The sequence below is a fragment of the Otolemur garnettii genome, unplaced genomic scaffold (genome assembly GCF_000181295.1).
Source record: "Otolemur garnettii isolate 467f Iridium unplaced genomic scaffold, OtoGar3 scaffold00029, whole genome shotgun sequence".
NCBI classification, from domain to species: Eukaryota; Metazoa; Chordata; class Mammalia; order Primates; family Galagidae; genus Otolemur; species Otolemur garnettii.
Window position 1 is genome coordinate 18,115,823 of NW_003852424.1, and position 26,103 is coordinate 18,141,925.

The following is a 26,103-nucleotide window of genomic DNA, read 5'->3' on the forward strand; positions in this document are numbered from 1 at the left end:
GCAGCCGTCATTGCTGTTTGGCGGGTCCGGGCTGGGGATTCGAACCCGCCACCCTAGGTGTACGTGGCTGGCACCTCAGCCGGTTGAGCTATAGGCGCCGAGCCGCATACCATTGTTTATTTATCCATTCATGAGTTGTTGGACACTTGGGTTGTTTCCACATCTTGGCAATTGTGAATTGAGTTGTAAACATTCTAGTGCAAATGTCCTTATGGAGAATCCTCAAAGAGCTAAAAAGAGATCTTCCATTTGATCCTGCAATCCCATTACTAGGTATCTACACAGAAGAAAAAAAAAATCAATTTAATTTTTGAGTGATATTATCAAATTTTCCTCCAAACATCATTTGGATAATTTCTTTCAATAAATTTACGTAAGTAAATTTTAACTTAAAAAAACCTCCCCAAACAGTTAATGATCTATTTTTGTTTAAAGTGAAAAAAATTATTTATTAATGGGTTTTCCAGGAAACTTACTGCATTTATTTATTTTTTCTTTAGTTTTCCAGTCAACTCACTTGAACTGTCTAGGTAAATGATCATATCCACTAACAATAGTAATTTTACCTTCTTTTCCAATTTGTATGTGCCTTCATTTCCTTCTTTATCTACTCTTCTCTCTTAAGTAAAAACATCACTGCTAATTGCATAGGCAAAAGGCCAGCTTATATATTGACCCATTGCATAAACTCTACCTTCTCCCTATCACTATGGATAAACTCTAGGTTTCTATCCAAAGCCAACCCCTGCACTAGTTCTTGAATTTCATCCCCTGTGGATGACTTAAGTACTTTAATTCTGTATTTGTGCCTTCTCTTTTTACTGGATTATATCATCAATTCACATGCTATTACATCTATCTTCTGAAACAAACAAATGAAAAAGTAGATTTGTTACCTATGTGTATAACCCTATAGGCTTTAGTTTTACGAATATTTAAAACTTTGGTATGTCTTTTAACTCCCTTTTAATCCCGAGTCTTCTTCAATCCCTTATTTTTTCTTATACACACTGTAATTTGTTAAAGTACCCAAGTTCTTTGACCTACAAAATTACCACAGTTTAGATTTGCTGATGATATACTTCACATTTAGTTCAACTTATCCTCTGTTCTCTGAACTTCCTGCAATATGGTAGCTGTATCCATAGGCGTGATCAGATTGAGCTTGATTTTTTTAGCAACATATTAGTGGTGGTGTGTTCTTTCACCAGGAGGTGAAAAAGGTACATATTGTCTTTATGCATCCTTTTCTGTGAGATAACCAGCCATGATATTCAACACCTTAATTCATTGGAGGTTGCAAAATAGGTATATTTCACATCTTTCAATTCTTATTATTGGCTAAAATCATTCTACAAAGAGATATTTTCCTTATTTCTTCAGCATTGATAGAGTTTATAAGAAAGGCACAATATCAGTGCCTTGAACACACTCTAATGGACCTTTTGTCTCCATGATTTATCTGAAATCATTTTAGTCAGGATCACTTTTAAAGTATCTCTTGCCTAACCCATTATTCTCAGATGTTATATAATTTAAACCTTTTAGGTCATTCGCCAAAGGCACTTCTACTTTGTTTCACTTCTATTTGAAACACATTTTCCAACTGTTTTTCCTATATCATTGAAGGGCTTTCCTAGTCTCCCTTGCAAACATCTCCTTTTCCTTACCTTTTAATGTTAGGCTTGTAGTCTCTCAAATTTATATCTTCAACCTCAGTATCTCTCCAGAATTCCAGAGCCATTTCCATCAGGATGTCTAATATTTTCAGGCCTAACACGGTCCCTTCATTTCCAAATCTGCACCCCTTATTCTTCCCTATCTCATGAGTCTTCCTCAACTCCTTTGTCTCCTGGATTCTCAGTTTCAAAAGTTGTCCTTAATTTGATCACTGCTCACCTTTAGAAGCGTGTCTCTTGTATTTCCTTAGCCCAATCTTGAATTTCTGCTTTAGCAAAGATAAGGTAGAAAATTAGGATTATCACTTCAGTGGCTGCCAGTGAGAAGAAGACTTTAAACCAAGCATATTCTGGATCCTGAGGGATTAAAATTCAAAGTAATTATAAGCTCCTGATCTTGTTTTGTGTTTTATAATGTTGAAAATATAATATTAAAATAATACAGACTCAACTTAGGTCACTTAACAAACTCATAAATGACCAAAAAGAAGTTATCCTTGTACTCTACAAAAAGAATCACTTTTATTTTTCTACTATATATGTTTTCTAAAATTCTATTTTAATTATATATTAAGTTTACACGCCAGTTTCTTGTAGTTCATAATAAATTAATATATCTTTTTTTGATTCTGATCTATGATTTCAAAATTTTCTGCATCCTTTTAATGTACCTTATGTAGCCAACATATTGTATCACATAAGCATATATAAACAGAGATAAAGTGTGAGTTTGTATTTTAATTGACAAATTTAACCAATTTTTATCTACCATAATTATTTTGTCACAATTTATTATTGACATATTATTTCATATTTTCCATTACAGTGCTTTATTTTTATTCTTATTTTTGATTCAAGGTATTCATATGGCTTTTTTGATGTTTATTTTTCAGATCTATACTCAAATTGCTAAAACTATCTTGACAGATCAAGAGATACAGCTATAGACATTTAAAAATATATAGATAAATATGTCTGTTTATAGTAGATATATGTTGAACTATATACATAGAAAGGTAGACAGATGTATAAATCTTACCAATATTTACCTTTTCTATTAGAAATCTAATATTTGTCAGGATTTTATTTCCTTTTGAACCTCTTCATCACCATCCTCACTTTTGTGCAAACAAATGATTCCTATTGTGGCATTTCTTAAACACTTTAAATTATTGATTATTATAGATATCCTTTTATCCCTTTATCCTTGATTTTGTTTAAGGATAAACAAAGATAAGACAATCAATATTCTTATTTTTCACTCATTTTCCAATTGCATCTCTGGTTTTTTTTAAACTTCTCTAACTGTTTATTTATTTTCCCCTAATCTGTGAACCATTGTTATGGCCTTGTGTCCTGGCAAATATTTTTCTTATACTATTATCTTCCTGCATTCTATGTTGTTGATAATTTTCAGATGTTGCTTCAATGGGACTATTTTGAACAATGCTGTTATGAGAATGTGAGAAAAATAAGATGCTTGCTTAAATTTGAATTTAAGCGCATAAGTTTTTAGTGTAAGTGTATCCCATGTATTTTGGTAATTAACCAAAGTCCTATATTCATACTAAGAAACTATACCTTATTTACCTGAAATTAAAGTCTAACTGGGAATTCTTTATCTTTTTGGTTTTCTTTTTGCTAAGTCTGGAAACTTATGTTATGGACCTTTTTTGGTACATGTTTCTGAGTGCATAAACATATGTTCATTTATCTTGGAGTAAAATTACTGAGCCTTAAAGATGTGTAGCTTAAGATGCATAATTTACTAGGTAATACCTTTTCTCAGAAGGTATTGTGCTGATTTACACCTCCACCATTTGTAATTACTTTCCCTTTGCAGCACATTATATTAATTGTTGGTGTTATAGAGCACCAATCTAGTAGGTATGCAGTGTGAGCAAGTTGTGATTTTTAGTTTACCTTTACTATATTTATTAGCTATTTGGATTTCATCTTGTAAAATGATTACATCTTTTTTTGTTCTTATTGATTTATAGTAACTGCATATTTCGACTAAAAGCCCTTCCTTGATTAAATGTGTTGAAAATATTTTTTCAGACTTGATGACTATTTAATCTATAAATGGTATCTTTTAAGGAATAGAAATTCTTAAAATTTTTTATTTTTATTTTTATTTTTTTTTAGAGATGAGGGTCTCGCTATGTTGCCCAGGCTGGCGTGCACTGGCTATTCACAGGCATGATCCCATTACTGATCAGCACAGAAGTTTTGACCTGCTCTGTTTCTGACCTGGGCTGGTTCACCCTTCCTTAGGCAACCTGGTGCCCCCCCAACTCCTGGGAAGTCACCACATTGATGCCGAACTTAGTCTGGACACCCAATCAGCATAGCACACTACAGCCCAGAACTCCTGGACTCAAGCAATCCTCCTGTCTCAGCCTCCAAAGTAGCTGCGACTACAGGCATGCCACTGCGTCTGGCAGAATTTCTTAAAATTTTAATGTAATCACATTTATCACTCTAGTCTTGATCTTTATGCTAGTACTTTTAGTACCCTGTTTAAGGAATAATTCCCTCTGTCAGGTCATGACAATATTTCTCTATATTTTATTCCAGAAACTTTATATTTTGCCTACAATTTTTAGATCTAAAAATCCACCTCTAATTGACATTTTTGTATATTGTAAGATAAGTTTTTATTTTTCTTCATAAGGATATTTAATTTAGTGCCATTTTATGATAAGCACATCTTGTCTCCACTGCTTTGCAGTGCCACCTTTGTCATAAATCAAGTGTCCATATATGTGTGATCTTTCTGCATTCTTTCTTTAGTTCTACTAGTCTACTTGTCTTCTTGTGCCCATAAGGTATCAATTTCCATGCTTTGCAATATATCTTGAAATTAATTAGAGCAACTATTTCAGCTTTTCTTCTTCAAGACTCTCTTGATTATTCTTTGCCCTTTGTGAACACATATCAACAGTATAAAGAACTTTTCAACTTCTACAAAAACATGGAACATATTCTTCTTGGCAATGTATCTCAAGAATGGAAGAAAAAGTATCCAATGTACTCAGCCCTACTATGAAACTAATTTATAGCTTTCACATGAAAGCTATAACCAAATTATAGCTCAAGAATTTGGGGAAAGGGGAAACGGAGTGGGGGGAGGGGGCAGGATGGGTGGATGGAGGGTAATTTGTGGGACCACACCTATGGTGCATTTTACAAGGGTACATGTGAAAATTGCTAAATGTAGAATATAAATGTCTTAACATAATAACTAAGAAAGTGCCATGAAGGCTATGTTAACCAGTTTGATGAAAATATTTCAAATTGTAAATAAAACCAGCACTTGTTCCCCATGACTGCCTTAATGTACACAGCTATGATTTAATTAAAAAAATTAGAATTTTGATGGGTGTTGCCTTGAATCTACAATTCAGGGGAATGAGGAAATATTTTGTAATTTTGAGTCTTTTAATATATGAAAGTAGCATCTCTCTTCATTTATGTAGATTTTCTTTAATTTCTCTTAAATCTCTTATGTTTTTTGGTAGAGATCATATAAATTATTCATTAATTTTACTCAGATATATAATTTTTTATTATGATGATACATATGGTATCCTTTTAAAATTATTTTCACAATCTTTATTCAAATATTTAGAAATTAATTCATGTTGATATATTTATAACATATTTGACATTATTCTAAAACCTACTTATTAATTCTAACAATTTATAAGTAGTTTCTTATTTTCATTGTATACCACCTATAAATAATGCTAACTGTGTTTCTCTTTCCATTGTTATTTTTAATATTTTTGGCCTTCATTTACTAAGACAAAGGACAAAATTTCATATGAATAAATAGTGACAGCAGGTATCTTTTTCTTGTTCCAAATCCAGAGAGAAAATGTTTCATATTATACCAGTATGTATGACATTTGTTGTTGGAATTTTGCAGTTGCTCTGATGTGTCATCAAGGGATAGCCATTTTCCATTTTAGCTTTATTTCTTGGGTATGGTCCCAATTCACCCCAACTTAGGCTCTAAACTCTAATTTTTGTCCTTTATCTCTGTGAGATTGTGAAAAGCTCTGCTCACCTTCTCTCCTTTTCAGTTGTATATTCCAGAAAAAAAAAAAAAAAAGAGATGCTTACAGGGAAAAATCACCCCAATACCAGAATAATGTTTATAGCTAATTTCTAGTCCCATAAATTCTCTAAATTGTTATATCTCTGTTACCTTCAATATAAATATAAAACATTCGTGTAATTTTCCATGTAGTCTTAGTGAGAGAAGTGAGCCAAATTACTGAGCTTGCCAATGTCTGCCTCTGAATACCTAGAGTGTATTTCTTATTTTCAAAATATGTGTGGATTTTTCTACTTATCTTATTTGTCTTTGATTCTTGTCATAATTTTAATTGTGATTAAAATACATAATCATGTGTAACTTCTGGTTTTTTATAATTGCTAAAATTTAATGGCACAGTATGTAGTAAATTTTTGTAAATGTTCTAGGAAACTTTGAAGGAAGTGAGGATTCTGTGGTTGTTGAGTGGAGTAGTCTAAATATGTCACTTAGAAGGCCAAATATATTAATTGTGTTGTTCAACTCTTATATTTTTCTCTTTACTGCAATAATTACTAGAAGTTGCATATTAAAATCTCCCATTGTAACTATAGTTCTGTCATTTTTTCTAGTATTTTTGTTAATATTATATTCGAATATTTTATGTGCCTACAAACTTATAATTGTCATATTTCTCACTGAATTGAATCATGTATCATTTTAAAGTGACTATTCTCATCTCTAGTGATACTTCATACAAGTAGCCGCTGGTATATCTAATTTACCTACCAATTTTGTTTGCTTTATATCCATGTCTGTACCTCGTATTCTATGTTGTTTTATTCTCTTGTTGTCTTCATTTAGATAAGGTACTTTTATCATTTCATTTTTATCTCTATTGCTTTAAAATTTATGTACTTTTTATTTTTTTAGTTATTACCTTAGAAATTACAACTTGTATTCCTTGTTTATTTATGTGAAAGGTACATGGTGGGTTGGCTAGACATTATGGTCCACATAACCTGGATGCCTGGATTCTGGTTGGTCGAGTTGCCATCATCATTCTGAATGTAACAAGTTCCTGTGTCCAAGGTAAAGAATGGCCTCCTAATTTTCATTGCTTCTCCTCAGAATCAAAACATATCACTTCCTCTCATATACCTTTGGTCAAAATTAATTAAATAAATATATCTAACGTCAAAGAAGTGGGAAATGCCCAGGAGGAGGACCAGAAAAATTACTGCAGCAGCAATAATTGACTTCACAGTTCACCCTCTGGTCAGCAAATGTTTGATTCCTTTACCTTCTTTGGTATAGAACATACTTATCAAGGGACACAAACCCCTAAATCTTATATTTTCTATATTCAGCAACTTCAGAGCCTGATCACAGAGAACATTCAAACATTCACCAAGAAGTGGCTCTCAAAATATCTGCCTAGCGGAGTGTCAGCATTACTATGGACTAGTGGCTACTGTTTGTCTCTGAATCTTCCCTTTTTAAAATGAAGTATTTATTGTGGCTGTTTTACCTAGTATTGCTGTATTGCTATAGTATACAGCATGATGGAGCATGTAACCCTTGATGTAGAGGCTGCTATGCATGACCCCTCAATGAAAGGATGACTTATACTGTACTTTGATCTTGACACTGCAACAAAGCTAAACTTTGGGTTTGTGTTGCCCCTCCTATGGAGAGGATAAAATTGTTGCACATGAAGAAAGGAGAGTAAACAATTTTTGATGACTGAAAGGGTGAAGCGATATAATTAATAAGTTCACCAGACATTTTTGGTTCTCCTTTCAGTTTCATAAGATTGTATTCCATAGCCCCCTTTAAATCAAGGTGAGCCACAAAATTTGCTTTGGACCCAAAAAAAAAAAAAAAAAAAGTGGAGGAGAAGGTCTGAGAGCCAGTGTACAATTTGCTACACACCCCTTTTCTCTGCCTTTAGAAATGGATAGAGAAGAGTATATCCCCAGTTAACCCTGCCTGACTTGTGATATATCAATTGAGAAAGAAACCAACTTTTATAATTTTTAGCTATAGGTATTTGGGATTGTTAGCCCTGTGGCCATGTCTATTCAACTCATCCAGTGAGTTTCTAATTTTCTTTTTTGAGTTTTCCATTTTTAAATTTACTATAGTATTTTTTAAATATTCTATGTGAATTATTACATTCTAGAACCTCATACAGAACTTTCAAGCTTTGGTTATATTTCTTATTACAGAATAAGCATATTAATTTTAAAATCTAATTTGATAATTCTATTATCTGATGTCCATGGGATCTGTTTCTTGTGCTGCTGCTGTTTGCTGTTCTGCTAATTCACTCTAATTTTATTATGCCTCCTCACCGTGCCTATTTGTGTTTGTTGTCTGCAAAAGTTATACTTGCAAAACTATTCTAGGCATAGTTTGATGGGTGATGCTGTCTTCATCCAGGCAGTTTTTGTTTGCTTCTTCCTGACTCACTTGGGGGCACTAGTATGCCTCAACCACTTTAAATTAAGGCTTGATATTTTCTGCCCACCCAAATGACTCAAAGTGGACCACTGAAGACTGGCGTATTTTTGTTCATCTTTACTTTTTGGGTGCATCTCAGAGGGTCTCAGCCTAATATAACTTAAAGTCCTCAGGGCCTCACTCTTGGCAGGACCTAGAGAGCTACCATTAATAAATCAAGAGTCCTCACCCAGGCAGAAAAATAACCCATGATCATTTGCTCAATTCTTTGAGTTCCTGGCTTTTCCCAGATATAGACTGTTACAGCTTTCCAGCTCTTTAGTTCTATGGCATTTCATAGAAGGCTTTTTTTCCAGACTTTTAAATTGTCTTATTAAGAGAATGGCTCAAATTGCTTCCTCTTCCAGTAATGCAAGCAGAAGTCTTACCAATTCTCTTTTTATCTGTATTTAATAGAAAATTTTAAATTTTAAATTTTATATTTTTAATTGCCAGAGGTTTGATATTATTCTTTGTGAAATCTCATATTTCTTGTTTATATTTTCAAGCCTTTTTCTTACTTCTTTGTGTGTGTGTGTGTTTCTTTTGGGTAGAGTATAGTGGAATCATCATAATTCACTGCAACCTCTAATTCCTCGGTTCAAGGTATCCTCCTGCCTCAGCTTCTTGAGTAGCTGGGACTACAGGTGTGCCCCCCCCCAAGCTAATTTTTCTATTTTTTGCAGAGACAGAGTCTCACTCTGGCTTAGGCTGGTTTCAAACTCCTGAGTTCAGGTATTCCTCCTGCTTTGCCCTCCCAGAGAGCTAAGATTATAAGCGTGAGGCACCACATTTGACATAGCATAAATTTCTAGTATCTCTGAGGATCTGATTCCATGACGTTTAAAAAAAATTGTTTTGGTCTAATTCTTATGCATGATATCTTATTTCTTGAGGTGTTTTTTGGTGTTTGTTTATGATATCATATTCACTGAAACTGTTTACATAAGAAATTCTGGAACATAAATTCATGGTGTGTTTCTCCAGAAAAATGTTATTTTTCTTTTAGACATTTGTGAGCTACTTGAAATTCAGTTCTTAGCTTATGGCATTTAGAACAAATAGGTTCTAAATTTGTACCTCAAATGCTTATGAAAGTTGATGTATTATTTCAAATACTCAGAAGAGTCTTTATTCAGTTTTTCTCTCTGAAGCTGAGGCAGAGGTAGACAAGTTAATTTACTAGGCAGAGACAACTTTGAGTAGTTCTGGAGCCACATTTCTTCCACATTTTGGAAGTCAGCAATCAGTATCTGAGAAAGAAAAGGCAGGAGCAGGCACTATGATCATTGGGAGAAAGCAGACTCAGTCTCTTTGAGTTCTTTTTTAATGAGGCCACTTCTCTGACCAGGGAGCTTCTGTGGTTCTGGCAATGTTTTCTGCCTTTGTGATACTGATACCATAAGTAGGAAGAGTACAGTGTGGAGGGCTACTTTCTGTGGGAAATTTGGCCATGGTGCATGCGGACCATCTCTCCCTGGCCCACCTATGGGATAAAGAACATTTGAAAGAATTGCCTACACATTATTTCTTACTTTATAAGCTTTTCTTCATGTATCATTCACAAAGAACTAGTGGTATGACAGTATAGTCATTTGCGATTACAGATTTATGTCATCATTTCCATTCTGACTCCTCTTTTTGAGTGGTTTTAGAATATTACTGTAATCTTTTACTTGTTCATTGTAACTGAAGATAAAGATCTTTCCAATAACCCAAGGAGACCAGTGGCTTCAATGGTCATTTATCTCTGTGGAATAAAATACTTCTTTCATTTTTAATCTCTGAAATTTTCTCCTCATTTTTTTCTTCAGGTGAGGCATGCATTTAAAAAATGACTGTTAAAATTTGATAGGGAATTTTAGGTGTTCTTAATAGGAAATTTGCAGATAATTTCATCAATGACTCTTGTAGAAAGTGACATCATCCTTCACAGAAGTGATTCTTTTGTTTATTGTTTAACTCTATTTACTCCTGATTTTTAATTTTTTTCCCTGACAGAACTGTATCTTGTTCCTCATGTTACCACTCACTCAAATGCCTATTTGACCAAACATATTCATTATTAAAGGTAACAAAGGTCCATTTCTGTTCCAGTTGGCCAATAATTAAAGAACTCCTAGTACAACTAATTGACATATAATGTGAAAGAAATTCTATTTTCTTTAGATTTAGGAAGATGCCTGATTTGACCAAGTTTAATTTCACATGACATAAAACCTCACAGATCACCTCTTGCTGGTATCTCCTCAGTGATTTTTTATATAGGTGCTGCCTTCTTTCTCTGTATAGTTACTATTGGAAAAACAACTATGCATGTCTGCATGTTCCATACCTGACTAAGGATCAATCCAGTCAAAGTGGTAGCAGCCAGTGACCCAATTACTCCAAATGAAGATGTAACTGCTCTAAGAAATCCATAATATCTATACAAAAAATAATAATACACAAATGTAAAGTAGTACACATGCTGCAGGAAAACTAATCAAATAGAATTTAAGAGAGGTAATTGCTAATTTTGTAAATCATTCCTGTTTCTCAAATTCCATTCCAATATCAGAAAAAGTATGTAAATGGGGGGTGGAGCAAGGTGGCAGACTAGAGACGTCTTCTTACCAGCCACTCATGGTGAGATAGGGAAGAGAGGACTCCAGGCATCTCAGGCTGGGGAACATACCGAGAAACATCACTCCAGGGGTACAGTGTATCAGTAAGAGACTCCAGGAAACAATGAGGAGGTCTAAAGTTGAGGAAAATCAGCACAGATAGGCAAGTGCCTGGGTATGGGCAGAGGCCTGCCAGCCAGCTCCTCCCACAAAGAACAGGGGACAGGAGAGGATGTCCTTTTGTGTTTTGATTTTGGACTGATCTGCTTGCTGGAGTTAGCTGCTTTGGAGGAGACTGAGCAAGTGATTGAACTCAAACAGCATGTAGTGGCCAGGATTGAGTGCCAGGAGGGGTGGAACTCCCAGAGGCTTGGCTACAAACAGGGAGCCATCATTGTGGAAAGGCCACATGAGAGAAACAACCTGCAGGGTCCTGGTGCACGGCTAGCTCTGGCCTGCCTGCTGGGCTCAGGCAACCATTCTTGGGGTGAGCTGAACAGGTCCTGCAACTCTAGAAAGGCCACTTTGTTGTCAGGGTGCATTGTTTGAAGTGCCTCCTAAGACATCTAGTGAGAACTTTCAGGACCCTAATCCTGCAGAGACTGACTGCATAGAAAGTCCCCAATCAAGGGCAAATAAGTCAGGAAGATAGGACCAGATATGCTCTGCAACTAGAGAGTGGCTTCAGCCCCCATCTTAGTTAGATCAGTGCATGTTCTCCATTTCCTATCACCACAGCCCCATCTGGTGACCAGGCAAATATTGGTACATACACATACACATGTATATTTTTTTCATTTTTTGTTCCTTTTCTCAATGTTTTTCCTTAGTATTTTTCTTGTTTGTTGTTTTTGTTTGCCTTGGTTTGGTTGTATTTTTACTTTTTCATCTGCATATTCCTTAATAACAAAAGCTCCTCCATTTTGGTTATTTTTCAACCACTTTCATTCTTTTTTTCTTTCTTTCTTATTTCTCTCTTTTGGTAGGTATTTTTCTACTTTACTCATATTTCCCACATAAATTTCTCATACAACAACTAAGATATCCCTTTTTTTCTTCATCTTATATATTAATTTTCTTAATCTATTATTATTATTATTTTCTTTTCTCTGAGGGCTGGCAAGTCACAGCATTGGTCTGTCTAGAGGGGGCATGGCATTGGTCTGGCTCAAAGAGGCCATGAGCTCAGGGTCTGGGATGTCCTTCTAACATTTGGCCTTTGGAAAGATGGTATTGGTAGGTCCCCACCGTGACACACTGTGGGATTTTTTTTATATTTGGCAGAGGTGGAGTCTTGATTTTGACAGGCTGATAAGGAGCTCCTGACCTTGAGGGACCCACCCAGCCTGGTCCCTCAAAGCCTTAGAGTTGTGGTGTGCATCAAATCATCCTGTCAGACACCATCATTTCTCCTGTCTCTTTCTTTCTGTCCTCCTCTCCCTTTCTTCATTTCTGTCCTTTCACCCCCCTTCCTTTTTTTTTCTTGTAATCTTTTTCTTTCCTTAGTTCCTTCTCATTCTTTAATACTTCTCTAACTTTTGGCTTTATACTAAAAGGCCACTTTAACACCAAAGCCAAGAGACAAGGTAATTTAAAGTGAAGGAGGTAGCAAGAGGAAAAGGTAGGGGAAGGAAGTGAACAGGAAGAAAACACACATGAGGAGGAACCAACAGAAAAATTCTGGCAACATGAAAAACTAGAACAGAGAAATTTCCCCAAGGGAACATGAGGCAGCTTTTGCTGGAGATTCCACTTATAAAAAATTAATGGAAATGACAGGAAGGGAATTTAAAATATGAATGGCAAAAAACAAAACTAAAATAAAATAAAATATGGATGGCAAAAACAATAAAGGGAATTGATGAGAAAGTGAAAAATAATCAAAAGGAAATCGAAAAACAAAACCAAAAAAGGATAAAAGATATGAAGAATATAGGAAAGATATGATGGAGCTTAAGGAACTGAAAGAGTCAATCAGGGTTAAAGATACAATAGAAAGTATCAATAACATATTAGACCATGGAGAAGGAAGAATCTCAGAGCTAGAGAATAAAGCTCTTGAGCTAATCCAGGCAGTTAAAGAGGCTTAAAAGAAGAGAGAAAAAGCAGAACATATACTCAGAGAATTATAGGACTTCACAAAGCATTCAGACATATGAATTATAGGTACCCATGAAGGATAAGAAGAATGTCCCAAAGGAATGGAAACCTTACTGGAAGATATCATAAATAAAATTTCCTAAGTATTACCAAAGATTTTGAAACACTCCTTTTAGAGGGATATTGAACCCCATGCAGTCTTGATACAGAGCATCTCTAAGACACAGCGTAATGAACCTGCCCAAAGCCAAGATGATAAAGAAAATTCTGTAAGTAGATAAGAGAAAGCACCAATTGGCCTATAGGGGGGAGATCTATGAAGGTGACAGTGGATTTTTTAGCTGAAACTTTCCAAGCCAGAAGAGAATGATTATTTATCTTTAACCATTTTAAACAAAGCCATTTTCAGCGTAGAATTCTGTATCCCATTAAACTAAACCTCAAAGTGAATGGAGAAATCAAATCTTTTACTGATTGCAAACATTGAGGAAATTCACCACAACAAGACTGGCTGTACAGGAAATACTCTCCATACTGAACAGCATAATGGCCCACCAGCAAAACAAATACCTAGAAACTAAAGGATAAAACCTAGCTTCCATAATGGCACAAAGGATAAAACTAAGCAACAGACTTTCACAAAATAAGATGAATAGAATGCCACTATACTTATCAATTCTCTTGATAAATGGAAATGGCTTGAATTCCCCACTGAAGAGGCACAGGTTGGCCTACTGGATAAAAAAACCACAAGCTATCCATATGACACCTCCAGGAAACACACCTAACCTCAAAGGACAAAACACGATTCAGAAGGAATGGAAAACAATATTTCACAAAAATGGAAATCAGAATGAAGGGTTGAAATCTTATTTTCAGATACAAATGGATGTAAAACAACTAAAGTTAAGAAAGATAAACATATTCATTTCCTCTTGGTTGATGGAACAATATAGTACTGGGTGCATAATAAGTAATGATTATGTTAGACTTATACAGATACTTCTTCAGCATTTTTGCTTGCTGGTTGTGAACTAAAAATAACTGAAATCTTAAAATATGCTTGACAGACTGAATTCAAGAAAAAAAGAGATTTTAAAAAACCTTACCTGGTAACAACTATCTAAAAAAGAAGTCAAGAAAATAATTACATTTGCAATAGCTAGAAGAAGAATAAAATCCTTAGGAATAAATATAACTGAATAGGTGAAAGACTTGTGTGCTGAAAACCTTAAAACATTCATGAAAGAAATTGAAGAAATGGAAAGTTATCCTGTGTTCATAGACAAAAAGAATTAATATTGTTGGAATGTCTGCACTACCCTAAGGAATCTACAGATTCAATGTAATCTATCAAAATTCTAATGAAATTTTTTACAGAAATAGGGAAAAAACTCTGAAATCATAAAGACTTTGAATATCCAAAGTCATCTTGATCAAAAAGAACAAATCTGAAAGCATTATACTACTTGAGTTCAAAATATACTTCAAAGTTATAATGATCAAAAGAGCATGACAAAAACAGACACATGGACCAATGAGACAGAATAGAGAACTCATAAATAAATCCACACATTTATAGTGAATTGATTTTTGACAAGGGTGCCAAGAACATGCAATGAGGAAAGAACAGTCTTTTCAATAAGACACAAGAAGAAAAATGGGATTAGATTCTTATCTCACACCATATACAAAAATTCACTCAAGATAGATAAAAGTCTTAAACATAAGACCTAAAACTATAAAGCCCACTAGAAAAAACTTATGGAAAGCTCCATGACATTGGTCTTGGCAATGATTTTTTTTTTTTTTTTTTTTTTTTGTAGAATCATAAAGGCACAGGCAACAAAAACAAACAACTGGGATTACATCAAACTAAAAACTTCTGCACAGGCAATCAGGCAAGGAAACAAACCATACTGTGAAGAGACAGCCTATAAAATAAGAGAAAATAATTGCAGATCATAATTCTATAAGAGGTTTGTATAAAAATTATATAAGGAACTCAAACAACTTAAGAGCAAGAAAATAAATAACCCAATTAAAAAATGAGCAAAGGATCTGAATAGACATTTCTTGAAAGAAGATGTACTGATGACCAAAAGGTATGTGAAAAAATGCTCAATACCATTAATCATCAGAGAAATGAAAATTAGAGTCACAACATACACATATTTCCTCACATCTGTTAGAATGGCTGTTATAAAAAAGACAAAAGCTAAGCGTTGGTGAGGATGTGGAAAAAAGGGAACATTTGCATTCTGTTGGTGGGAATGTGTATTGGTACAGCCATTATTGAAGACAGTACAGAGGCTCTTGAAAAAATTAAAAATAGGGAATGGTGGCTCACACCTGTAGTCCTAGCGCTCTGGGAGGCCAAGCCAGATATTTGCCTGGGCTCAGAGTTCCAAGACCAGCCTGAGCCAGAGTGAGCCAGAGTGAGACCCTGTCTCTACCAAAAAAAGCTGGGCATTGTGGCAGGCGCCTGTAGTCCCAGCTACTTAGGAAGCTAAGGGCAAGAGAATCATTAGAGGAAGAAAAGAAAAAATACCCTTCAAACTAAGATGATTGAAAGCCAATTGAAAGCAAAATTCAGAAACAAACGAACAAACAAAAAAACTAAAAATAGAGCTACTGTATGATCCATTAATTCCACTACTGGATCTATATCCAAAAGAAATGAAATCAGTACATCAAGGATATATCTGCACTCCCATGTTCATTGAAGCATTGTTTATAATAGATAAGGTATGGAATTAACCTAAGTGTCTATCAAGAGATGAACAGATAAAGAAAATGTTTATATATATATATATACACACACACACACATATACACATACACACACACATACATATATACATACACAGTAGAATACTATTTAGCCTATAAATGAAGGAAATTTTGTCATTTATGACAACATGGATGAATCTAAAGGACATTATTTTAAGTTAAATAAGCCAAGCATAGAAAGACAAATACTGCATAATCTCACAAGTGGAATCTAGAAAAGTTGAACTCACAGAAGTAGAGAATAGAATAATGAATAACAGACAGTGGTGCAGACAGTGGGGGGAGGGGAGGAGAAGGGTGGCCTGAGAGAAGATGTTGGTCAGAGGATACAAAATTTCAGTTATATAGGAGATATAAATTCAGGAGATCTATTGTACAACATGGTGACTACAGTTAGTAAGAATGTATTGGGCTGGGTGCAGTGGCTCAAGCCTGTAATCTCAGCATTCTGAAAGGTGAAGGAAGGTGTATTGCTTGAGCTCAGGAGTTTGAGACTAGCCTGAGAAAGAGTGAGACCCCATCTCTAAAATAGCTGGGTATACTGGTGGGCACTTATAGTCCCAGGTACTGGTGAGGCTGAAACAAAGAGGATCACTTGAGCCAAGGAGTTTGAGGTTGCTGTGAGGTATGACAGCATGGCACTCTACTGAGGGCAATATAGTGAAACTCTGTCTCAAAAAAAGATAACAGTGTATTGGAGTCTTGAAAATTGGGCAGAGAGTAGGCTTGAAGTATTCTCCACACACACAAAAAATGGTAAGTATGTGAAGTATTAGTTTAGTCCAGCAATTTCACAAAGTATCCACATCTCAGAACATCATGTTGTATAAAACAAGAACTTATTTGTTGTTAAAACATCATGTTGTAACAAATAATTAAAAATAAAAAAATTTTTTGAAAGGCCTACCTGGGAGCAATATCCAAGGCATTGATAAGTGATCCAACAAAGTTAAAGCTGCCTGGTGCAACGCTAAGTATCAGGAGAATGAGAGCGCTGTGGAAGTTGTAAGTCAGATAAGGCAGGCATGTCTTGAAGGTTGCAGGAAGGAGTAATCCTGGGGAGTGATTCAGATAAATCAATCAGGTGCATCATGAAGGTGGGGGTGAAGTATCCCCCAAGTGCTTAAATGTTGTGGCTACTCCTTACCTAGTGTGGTGAAGAGTTTCCGAACGGTAATTATACTAAAAATATTCCTCGTCAGAAAGAAGTCTGATATCTGACCTGATAGGATACCAAAGATCCAGGCAAACAAATAGGGGAGGGCAGATAGCAGCCCATTCTGAAAATGAAACATTATTCTGAGAGTGAATATGATGGGAGTAATCCCCACACTAAAATTCAGTATCTTGAGATGCGTACTTTCCACAAAAAATGTCAACACATGACATCAGAATTAGTGCTGGGGCCATACTACCCAAAAGAAGGAGAAAAATAGTTTTGAGATCAGTAAAATTTGTCACAGTCTCTTAAGATCTTTACTTTTAGTATCATAAAACCTGGAAGCATTGAATAATAGAGAGGAAGACTACATTGGGAATGGAACATACTGACCCTTGGGAAAACAATGGGATAATGGTGACAATTGCAAACTTGTATATGGTGCTTTGCCTGGACCAGCTGCTATTAATTTGTGCAACAACTCTATGATGTCATGGAAGATAAAATTAAGTTGAAGAGTTCATATGCTCACACTGTTATGATGGTCCCTAGCCTGGTTTACTGGGAGTTCATTACAGAATGCCACAGAGAGGGAAGCCCAGGCTCTATTTCTGAAGCAGACCTGTCTGGTTATTATGGTATCAAACAGCAGGAAGTTCTAAGCATAAGTGATTCTCTACGTCAGACAAGCAATTTCTGTGCCTGTCCTTCCAAAGCAAGCCCTGAATGCTGGGTTCATACCCCAGACTCATTGCCTCATCCTGAAGAGAGGATTGGTAAGAGCTTGACAGATGGCAGGGTCTGGCTAAGTGACTTTCAGGAAGGATCCCAGTCCCCATAGGAAATGGTGGTGCTGAGGCTTAAGTAACACAAAGGAAGTCATATAGTAAATGGGAGGTAGAGAATGTGTGGGAGACATGGGTATATGTGGACTGCTGGAGTGCCAAATACTATGCCTATATTAACTCCTTTGTTCTGGCCAATGTTCACATAAAAATCAGAAACAGTAGGTCTCCAGGTAAAAAGCGCTCACCTAAATAGTGTAAGGGGTGGGCAAGGGCTGAGACTGGGGTCATTTGAGATAGAGAAATGAATCCAGATTCCTTCATAAGGTTAAAAACTAATGGTATACAATGGCATACTTACCTCTCTTATAGTAACATGAAGTACAGAGTTGATAAAAGTTGGAGTGTAAAAAAGCATGGTGCTACTTGCACAGTAATAAGCAATCATACTAAAGGAAATAGCCCATAATGGAAGTGACTTAAGCATGGCCTTGATAGGCAGAGGTTGTCTACTTGAGCTGACCTGGAAAGAAAAGCCTTCATTAGTCATTAGCACATAATGACAAGTTGGAACATGTTTAGTGTGAAGCAGTATGTGGGAGATGCCAATGTTCAACAGCACTGTGTTTTACCTGCTGTTGGAGAGAGGATGTGATGTACTCCTTCTCACTGATGCTTATGCATGGGTGGTCCATGGGATCGTCATAAAACAGAACAAACCAGAGAAGACACAGAGCACAGCCAGAAGCACCTATCAAAGTAGGACAAGTTAGAACCAGAAGTTTCTGTTTGTAGTAGGTCTTTTTTCCCAAATTGGTATTTTTTCAATGTAAAAACTGAAGGAAGGCTCACAGTTTTGTATTTGTAGCTGCCTCTTTTTGCCTACAGAATGAATTTTGCAAAAATGGTGGTAAACCCTTTGGCACCTTGCCTCTGTCTGTCTCCACTCATGACAGAGAGGCTGCCCTACCCTTAGGTCTTCATCTTTTCAAATTTCTACTGTGTTCTACCCTGATAATATGGTACAGCTGAGTCTGCACAGTGCTTGAGTCACACAGTTTTGAGAGGTTGGTCTCAGCCATGTTCTTGAGCTATTGCTCAGGGTTCAGGGATTTTTGGATTATCCAAGTTTTAAAAGAGTTTGCCAAATTGAGACTAGGGTTATTAGAGATGGAGAAATGAACCCAGACTCCTTCATAAAGTTAAAAAGAGAAAAAAAATGGGATAATTACCTCTCTTATATTAACATGAAGCAGGGAATTGATAAAAGTTGGTGGTATTACCAGCATAAAGTTATTTTCTCATTTTTAACTTTTCTTTTTAAATTCTGAATAATAACTGCAAATTTAGGAGACTCACCCAAAATATAGAAGACCATGGGCCAGCCCAGAGATTCACAGATGACTCCAGTCACCAACAGGACAATAAAGATTCCCAGCAGAAACCCTAATCAGAAGGCACAAACTCCAAAATTAATACAGGCATCTGAAAGTAACAATAATGTAGTTTTACTATAGCAACGAACAATTTTCTGCGAAATAAGTGTGTATACCATAAACACTAATCAGAAAAAAAGAATATTTGCTTTCCTCTGTTTTTTTATGCTGTTTGAGAGAAGGATTCCTCTTCTCCATTCTAAGCAGGTTTCACATCTTTGAAACTAGAATACTGAAATAGATAATTTCTAAAGCCTTTCATAGGTCAAAACATAAGTTTCTTATGGCTCTAAGGAAGAATGTGATAACAATGGCATGAAATTGGGATTCAACCATTCTATGATCTAAGTCCTTACCTGATTGACATATAGAATTAAGTTGGCCTTGTTCCAGGGGAGGAGCCCATTTGACCCACACTTGACACTGAGCTATCATTACTATCTCCTGAAATGAGAAAGATTAGGACATTTGATTTGAGGTATTTTCTGTGAATTTAAACTTTGTTCAATTTTTGCATTATCTTAATACCTGGGCCATTCCCTGGACTACACGACATGCAATGATATAAGCTTCTCCAACTTCAGCTGCTGGTGGGATCAAAAGACTGAGAAGAGAGCTGAGGAATAATGCACAACCAATTGTTTTCTTTACAGTGTATATGATAGATAAGTATCCAACAGGAATTTGGATGAAGACCACACCATAGAAGATGGAACTCAAGATCATCCCTTGGATATTAGGGCTCCAATTATACACAGGGTTCTGGAAGAAAAAGGTAGAACACATTTAACCATTCTACATTTTGGAGATTTACTGTGAAATTCAGGGATTCAGGGAAACTGGTCTTCAGGGTCACCCCCTGTAAAGTAGTTCCCTTTTCTCTCATACTCTTTGTCACAGGACATTCTTTATTACTTTATGCCATCATTTCTGCATGTCTTTGCATTTTATCCTTGTTACCTTCAATTATAAAGTCTTTATAGGCAAGGACACCATCTGTACTCCATAACTATCACTGCATAGACATTTAATACTTGTTTCTTTAATGTTGCTAAATTACATGGTAAACTGTCCTGAGGAGTTCTGCATAGCACTGCATGTACTGCAATAGCTAAATTCCTCTTGCCTCTTCTCTTCCTCTAGCTCTTCCATTAATTTAAGTTTATGCAAAAGCCACCTTTCCCCACCTACACATTACGTCCAGAGAGAAAAGCAGCAATAGAGAGATGGAACCATGAAGAGCTCTTAGTTTGAGCTGTGGAAATGACTGCATAGGACAGTGAAGAAAAACATAATTTCTCTTCTTTTGCTTTGCTCTGATGTAGCATATCCCTCCCACCCCCAGGAATATATTCATTTGTCCACTCCTAGGTTAGAGAAGCTTCTATAGTTTTGTTACATCATTAAAGGCTAAAAAAAGAGATTCTGAACATTGAACTCACTGTTGATACTACAGGGGAGGAGGTGCACATGGTTTGAACTCATTGAACAGAAAGAAATCTTAATTCTAGTAGGGGAAGACAAGATAAAGCTTCTTTGGAAGCTTAAGGTAGTCCCATTCTCTTAACTTTCTGTTAGTTGCCTAATTAAGAGAAACATATTAAGAAACGAAGGGTTTTGCTACATAAAGAGTAATGGCTGGTATTTTTGGTTCAATATTAAATAAGGAAATAGGTAGGAATTCATGTATTTGTTCTCATCACTATTATCTTGTTCCTCCAGTCCTCTTTTCTTCTCCCCTTTTCAAGTTCCTGTCTCCCTATAACTGTGACCTCTGGATGGTAAAATCTCCTTTGGATGGAAAAGGACTTACATGGAGAGATCTGGAGGAGTGCCATTCAGAGGATAGTGAATAAAAACCAGTGAGGCGCATTCTTTTTTTTGAAATGTTTAAAATTATTTTTTATTATTGTTTCAGGGTTATTTGAGAATTAGGTAATAATGTTCACTTTGTTAGGTAGAGTCCTTTTTATAATTGTGTCCCACCCCCAAGAAGTATGCCATACACCCTAAAATTGTGCCCATTAAGTGCACACCTCTTCCCTTCCCCCTCGCTGCTCCCTCATTCTCCTGCCCCTCCACTTTGTATTGATTTGAGTTTTTCTCTTATGTGGGTATACATTAGATCATCTACTGGCTTCATATTATTATTGAGTACATTGGCTTTTTGCTTCTCCATTCTTATGATACTTTACTAAGAAGAATGTGTTTCAGCTCCATCCAGGTTAATACAAAAGATGTAAAGTCTCCATCTTTTTAATGGCTGGATAGTATTCCATGGTGTACATATACCACAGTTTTGTTAATCCACTCCTGGGATGGTAGGCGTTTAGGTTGTTTCTACATTCTGGCAATTGTAAATTGAGCTGTAATAAATAATCTAGTGCAAACATCTTTATGATAAAATGATTTTTTGTCTTCTGGGTACATGCTTAGAAGTGAGATTGCAAGATCAAGTGGGAGGTCTAATTTGAGTTCATTGAGGATTCCCCATCCATTCTTCCAAAGAGATGGTATTAGTTTGCAATCCCGCCAATGGTGTAAGAGAACACTAATGGTGTTCCCTTTTCTCCACATCCACACCAGCATCTGCAGCTTTGAGACTTTGTGATGCGGGCTGTTCTCACTGGGGTTAGGTGATATCTCAGTGTGGTTTTGATTTGCAATTCTCTAATGACCAAAGATGATAAGCATTTTTGCAAATGTTTGTCAGCCATTTGTCTGTCTTCCTCAGAGAAGGTTCTGTTCATATCTCTTGCCCAGTGGTAGATGGGGTTGTTGGGGGATTTTTTATTGATTGATTTAGTTCTCTGTAGATTCTAGTTATCAACTCTTTGCCAGATTTATAAAATGCAAACATCTTTTCTGATTCTGGAGATTGTCTTTTTGCTTTACTTGTTGTGTCCTTAGCTATGCAGAAGTGTTAAAGCTTAATTAAGTCTCATTTGTTTATTTTTGTTGTTGCAATTGCCACTGAAGTCTTTATCACAAAATCTTATCCCAGGCTGACATCATCAGGAGCTTTCCCCACACTTTCTTCTAAGATTTTTATCATTTCATGTATTAAATTTAAATCTTTTATCTACCTTGAGTCAATTTTTGTAAGTGCTGAAAGGTGTGGGTTCAGTTTCAATCTTTTACATGAGGTTATCCAGTTCTACCAGCACAATTTGTTAACTAGGGATTTTTTTCCCCCTACTGTATGCTTTTGTTTTCTTTATGAAATATCAGATGGGAATAAGAGACTAGTTTCATCTCTTGGTTTTCTATTCAGTTCCATATGTCTATCTCTCTATAGTTGTGCCAATGCCATGCTGTTTTGATTACTGTGGATTTGTAATATAACCTAAAGTCTGGTAGAATAATGCCTCTGGCTTTGTTTTTGTTACTAATAATAGCCTTGGCTATAAAGGGTTCTTTTCTGGTTCCATACAAAATGAAGTTCTATTTTTTCCAGTTCTTCAAAGTACAGTGTTGGTATTTCAATGGGGATTGCATTGAATCTGTAGATTGCTTTGGGTAGAACAGACATTTTGACAATGTTGATTCTTCCCAGCAAAGAGTGTGATATGTTCTTCTATTTGTTAATGTCTTCTGCTATTTCTTTTCTAAGGGTTTCATAATTCTTTTTAAGAGATCCTTCACTCTTTTGTTAGGTGTGTTCCTAAGTATTTCATCTTTGAAGCTACTATGAAGGGAATTATGTCCCTGATTTGCTTCTCATCTTGTCTGTTATTGGCATATATAAAGGCTACTGATTTTTGGACATTAACTTTATACTCTGAGACATTACTATATTACCTGATCACTTCCAGGAGTCTTGTGGTTGAGTTTCTGGGGGGTTTCTAAGTATAAGATCATATCATTGGTAAAGAGTGAGAGTTTGATCTCCTCTGTCCCTATTTGGATGGCCTTTATATCCTTCTCTTGCCTGATTGCATTGGCTAGAACTTCCAGAATTATGTTGAATAGTGGTGGCAATAGTGGACATCCTTCTCTGGTAATTGGAAAAGGTTTCAGTTTTACTCCATTCAGCAAAATATTAGCTGTGGGTTCATCATAGATGGCTTCAATCAGCTTAATAGATGAGCTACCAATGTCTATTTTCTTAAGTGTTCTTAGAAAAAGATGCTAAATTTTATCAAAAGCTTTTTTGGCATCCACTGAGAGGATCATATGGCCTTTTAAAAGCTTCTATTGATATGGTGTATTGCATTTATGGACTTATGTATGTTAAACCAATCTTACCCCCTCATCCCTTTTTAATGTATAGTTGCAATCTATTAGCTAAGATTTTATTCAGTATTCTTGCATCAGTATTCATTAGTGAAGTTCTCCTTTTATAGTTTAGATTTACCTGGTTTTGGAAGAGGGTGATGTTTACTTCATAGAACATGCTGGGGAAGGTTCCTTCCTTCTCAGTGTTTTAGAACAGCTTTTCAGTATAGGTACAAGCTCAACTTTTGAAGGTTTGATCGAATTCAAGTGTGAAGCCATCTGGTCCTAGGCTTTTTTTGTTGGAAGCTTTTTCATTGTTTCTTTGATCTCAGTGCTTGATATTGGTCAGTTCAAGAAATCTATTTCTTCCTGGTTAAGTCTAGGGAGATAGTGTGATTCCATTTCCTACACATTGTCAAATTTCTGGGCATGGAGTTTCTTGTAGTAGTTGGAAATAATCTCTTGTATCTCTGTGGTATCAGTTTTTATTTCTCCCATTTCATTCTGATTGAAGTCATTAAAGATTTTACTTTTCTGTCTAGTTAATCTGGCCAATGGCTTACTGATTTTTTAAAAATCTTTTTTGAGAACTGACTTTTTGTTTCATTAATTCTCTGAATGATTCTTTTGTTTTCATTTTTATCTACTTCTGATTAAGTTTAATTATTTCTTTTCTTCTGCTAGGTTTGGAATTGGATTGCTCTTACTTTTCCATTTCTTTAAAATGATTCATTTGGTTTCAATGTGCTCTCTTTCTGTTTTTCAGATATAGGCATCTAATGTGATAAATTTCCCTCATAGGACTGTTTTTGCTGGGTCCCACAGGTTTTGGTAGCTTGTGTCTTTATTGTTGTTATGTTAGAGGAAGTTAATAATTTTCTCCATTATCTCTTCCTTGACTCAATTGTCATTCTGCATAAAGTTGTTTAGTTTCCATGCCTTTGTGTGAGGTTGAAAAGTTTTCTTGGCATTGAGTTCCATCTTTACTGTCTTTTTGTCTGAAAAGATAGAAGGCATAATTTCAATTCTTTTAATTTTATTGAGGTTTGATTTGTGTTTAGATTTCATTGAGGGTCTATTTGAAGAATGTTCCATGGGGTGATGAGAAGAACATATATTCCCTATCTTTGGGACAATGTGTTCTATATATGTCTCTTAAACACATTTGTTCTAGGGTTGCATTTAAGTCCCTTGTATCTTTGTTTAGTTTCTGTTTAGAGGATCTGTCTAGTTCTGTAAGAGGGATGCTAAAGTCTCCAGCTATTATGGTGTTATAGGACATCATATTCCTCAGACCAATTAACGTCTGTTTCATAAATCTGGGAGCATTTATGTTGGATGCATAAACATTCAGAATTGAAATGTCCTCTTGTATTATGCCCTTAACCAGGATGAAATATCTTTCTTTCTCTCTTTTGATTTTAGTTGTTTTAAATTCACTTGTATCTGAAAATAAGATTGTTACCCCTCCTTTCTTCTTATTTCCATTTGCCTAAAATGTTGTTTTCCATCCCTTCACCCTGAGTCTTGTTTTATCCTTTGAGGCCAGGTGTGTTTCCTGGAGATAGCATATGGATGGCTTGTGCTTTTTTATGCAATCAGCCAGCCTATGCCTCTTCAGTGGGGAATTCAAGCCATTAACATTTATTCAGAGAATTGATAAGTGTGGTGGAGTTCTTTTTATCTTATTTTGTGAAAGTCCATTGCTTAGTTTTATTCTTTGTGTCATTGTGGATGCTAGGTTTTTTCTTTAGTTTATGGGTGTTTGCTTTGCTGGTGGATCATTGTGATGGTCAGGGTGGAGAATAGGTCTAAGTAGAGCTATAGAGCTGGTCTGTAAAGCTGGTCTTGTTGCAGATTTCCTCAATGTTTGCATATTAGTAAAAGATCTGATTTCTCCTTCAATTTTAAAACTCAGTTAACAGGTTATAGAATTTTGGGCTGAAAATTATTTTGTTTAAGACAGTTAAAGGTAAATGAACATTCTTATCTGGCTTGAAAAGTTTTAGTTGAGAAATCTGATGTCACCCTGATGGATCTACCCCTGTAGGCCAATAGGTGCTTACTCCTAGTTGCTTGCAGAATTTTCTCTTTTGTCTTGATTTTGAACAGATTCATTATAATATATCTTGGAGAAACTCTGTTTTGAGACAGCCTCTGTTTAAATATCCTTCTGAAAGGATTGTGTTGGAATCTTTGATGATACTTAGAAAATTTTCATTTATGATGTTCTCTAGTAGGGCTTTCATCCTTCTGGGGTGTTGTGTTTCCTCTTCATGGATGCCTATAATTGCTTCATGAATTCCCCTAATTGTCTGACTGAATCTTCTACTACCTCTTTTTTCTTTTCTGTCTCTTTCACTGCCTATGTGAGCTCAAGAGCTTTATTCTTTAGCTCTAATATTCTTTCTTCTCCATAGTCTAATATGTTATTGATACTTTCTATTGCATCTTTAAATTCTCTGATTGTCTCCTGAAGTTCTTTAATTTCTGCTATATCCTTTCTATATTCTTCATATCTTTGATCCTTTATTTGGTTCTCTTTTTGGATTTCCTTTTCATTATTTTTCACTTCTTCAGCAATTTCCTTCATTGCTTTTATCATCCATATTTTTAAATTCACTCTCTGTCATTTCTATCATTTCCTTATAGGAATCCTCTGAGGTAGCTACCTCATGGTCCCATGGTAGGGGTGTGCTCTGTTCTGTTTTTGTTGTTATTGCCAGGAATTTTCTGTTGATTCTCCCTCTTGAGTGTTTTTTTCTTGTATGCTTCCT

General features: G+C 35.6%; 1 protein-coding gene across 1 annotated transcript in view; it reads right to left on the minus strand.

Moving 5' to 3' along the window:
- Nucleotides 1–243: 243 nt before the first annotated feature.
- The window catches only part of SLC17A1 (solute carrier family 17 member 1), a 39,421-nt gene continuing 13,561 nt past the window's right edge, over nucleotides 244–26,103 (minus strand). Inside the window, exons 3-12 of the mRNA XM_003788885.2 lie at nucleotides 19,637–19,870; nucleotides 19,465–19,552; nucleotides 19,032–19,118; nucleotides 18,305–18,423; nucleotides 18,034–18,195; nucleotides 16,876–17,008; nucleotides 16,636–16,783; nucleotides 10,565–10,655; nucleotides 1,900–2,036; nucleotides 244–277 (exon numbers count right to left, since the gene is read on the minus strand). Coding sequence (XP_003788933.1) covers nucleotides 1,902–2,036; nucleotides 10,565–10,655; nucleotides 16,636–16,783; nucleotides 16,876–17,008; nucleotides 18,034–18,195; nucleotides 18,305–18,423; nucleotides 19,032–19,118; nucleotides 19,465–19,552; nucleotides 19,637–19,870 — 1,197 coding nt within the window. The 3' untranslated portion in view covers nucleotides 244–277; nucleotides 1,900–1,901. The remainder of the gene's footprint in view (nucleotides 278–1,899; nucleotides 2,037–10,564; nucleotides 10,656–16,635; nucleotides 16,784–16,875; nucleotides 17,009–18,033; nucleotides 18,196–18,304; nucleotides 18,424–19,031; nucleotides 19,119–19,464; nucleotides 19,553–19,636; nucleotides 19,871–26,103) is intronic.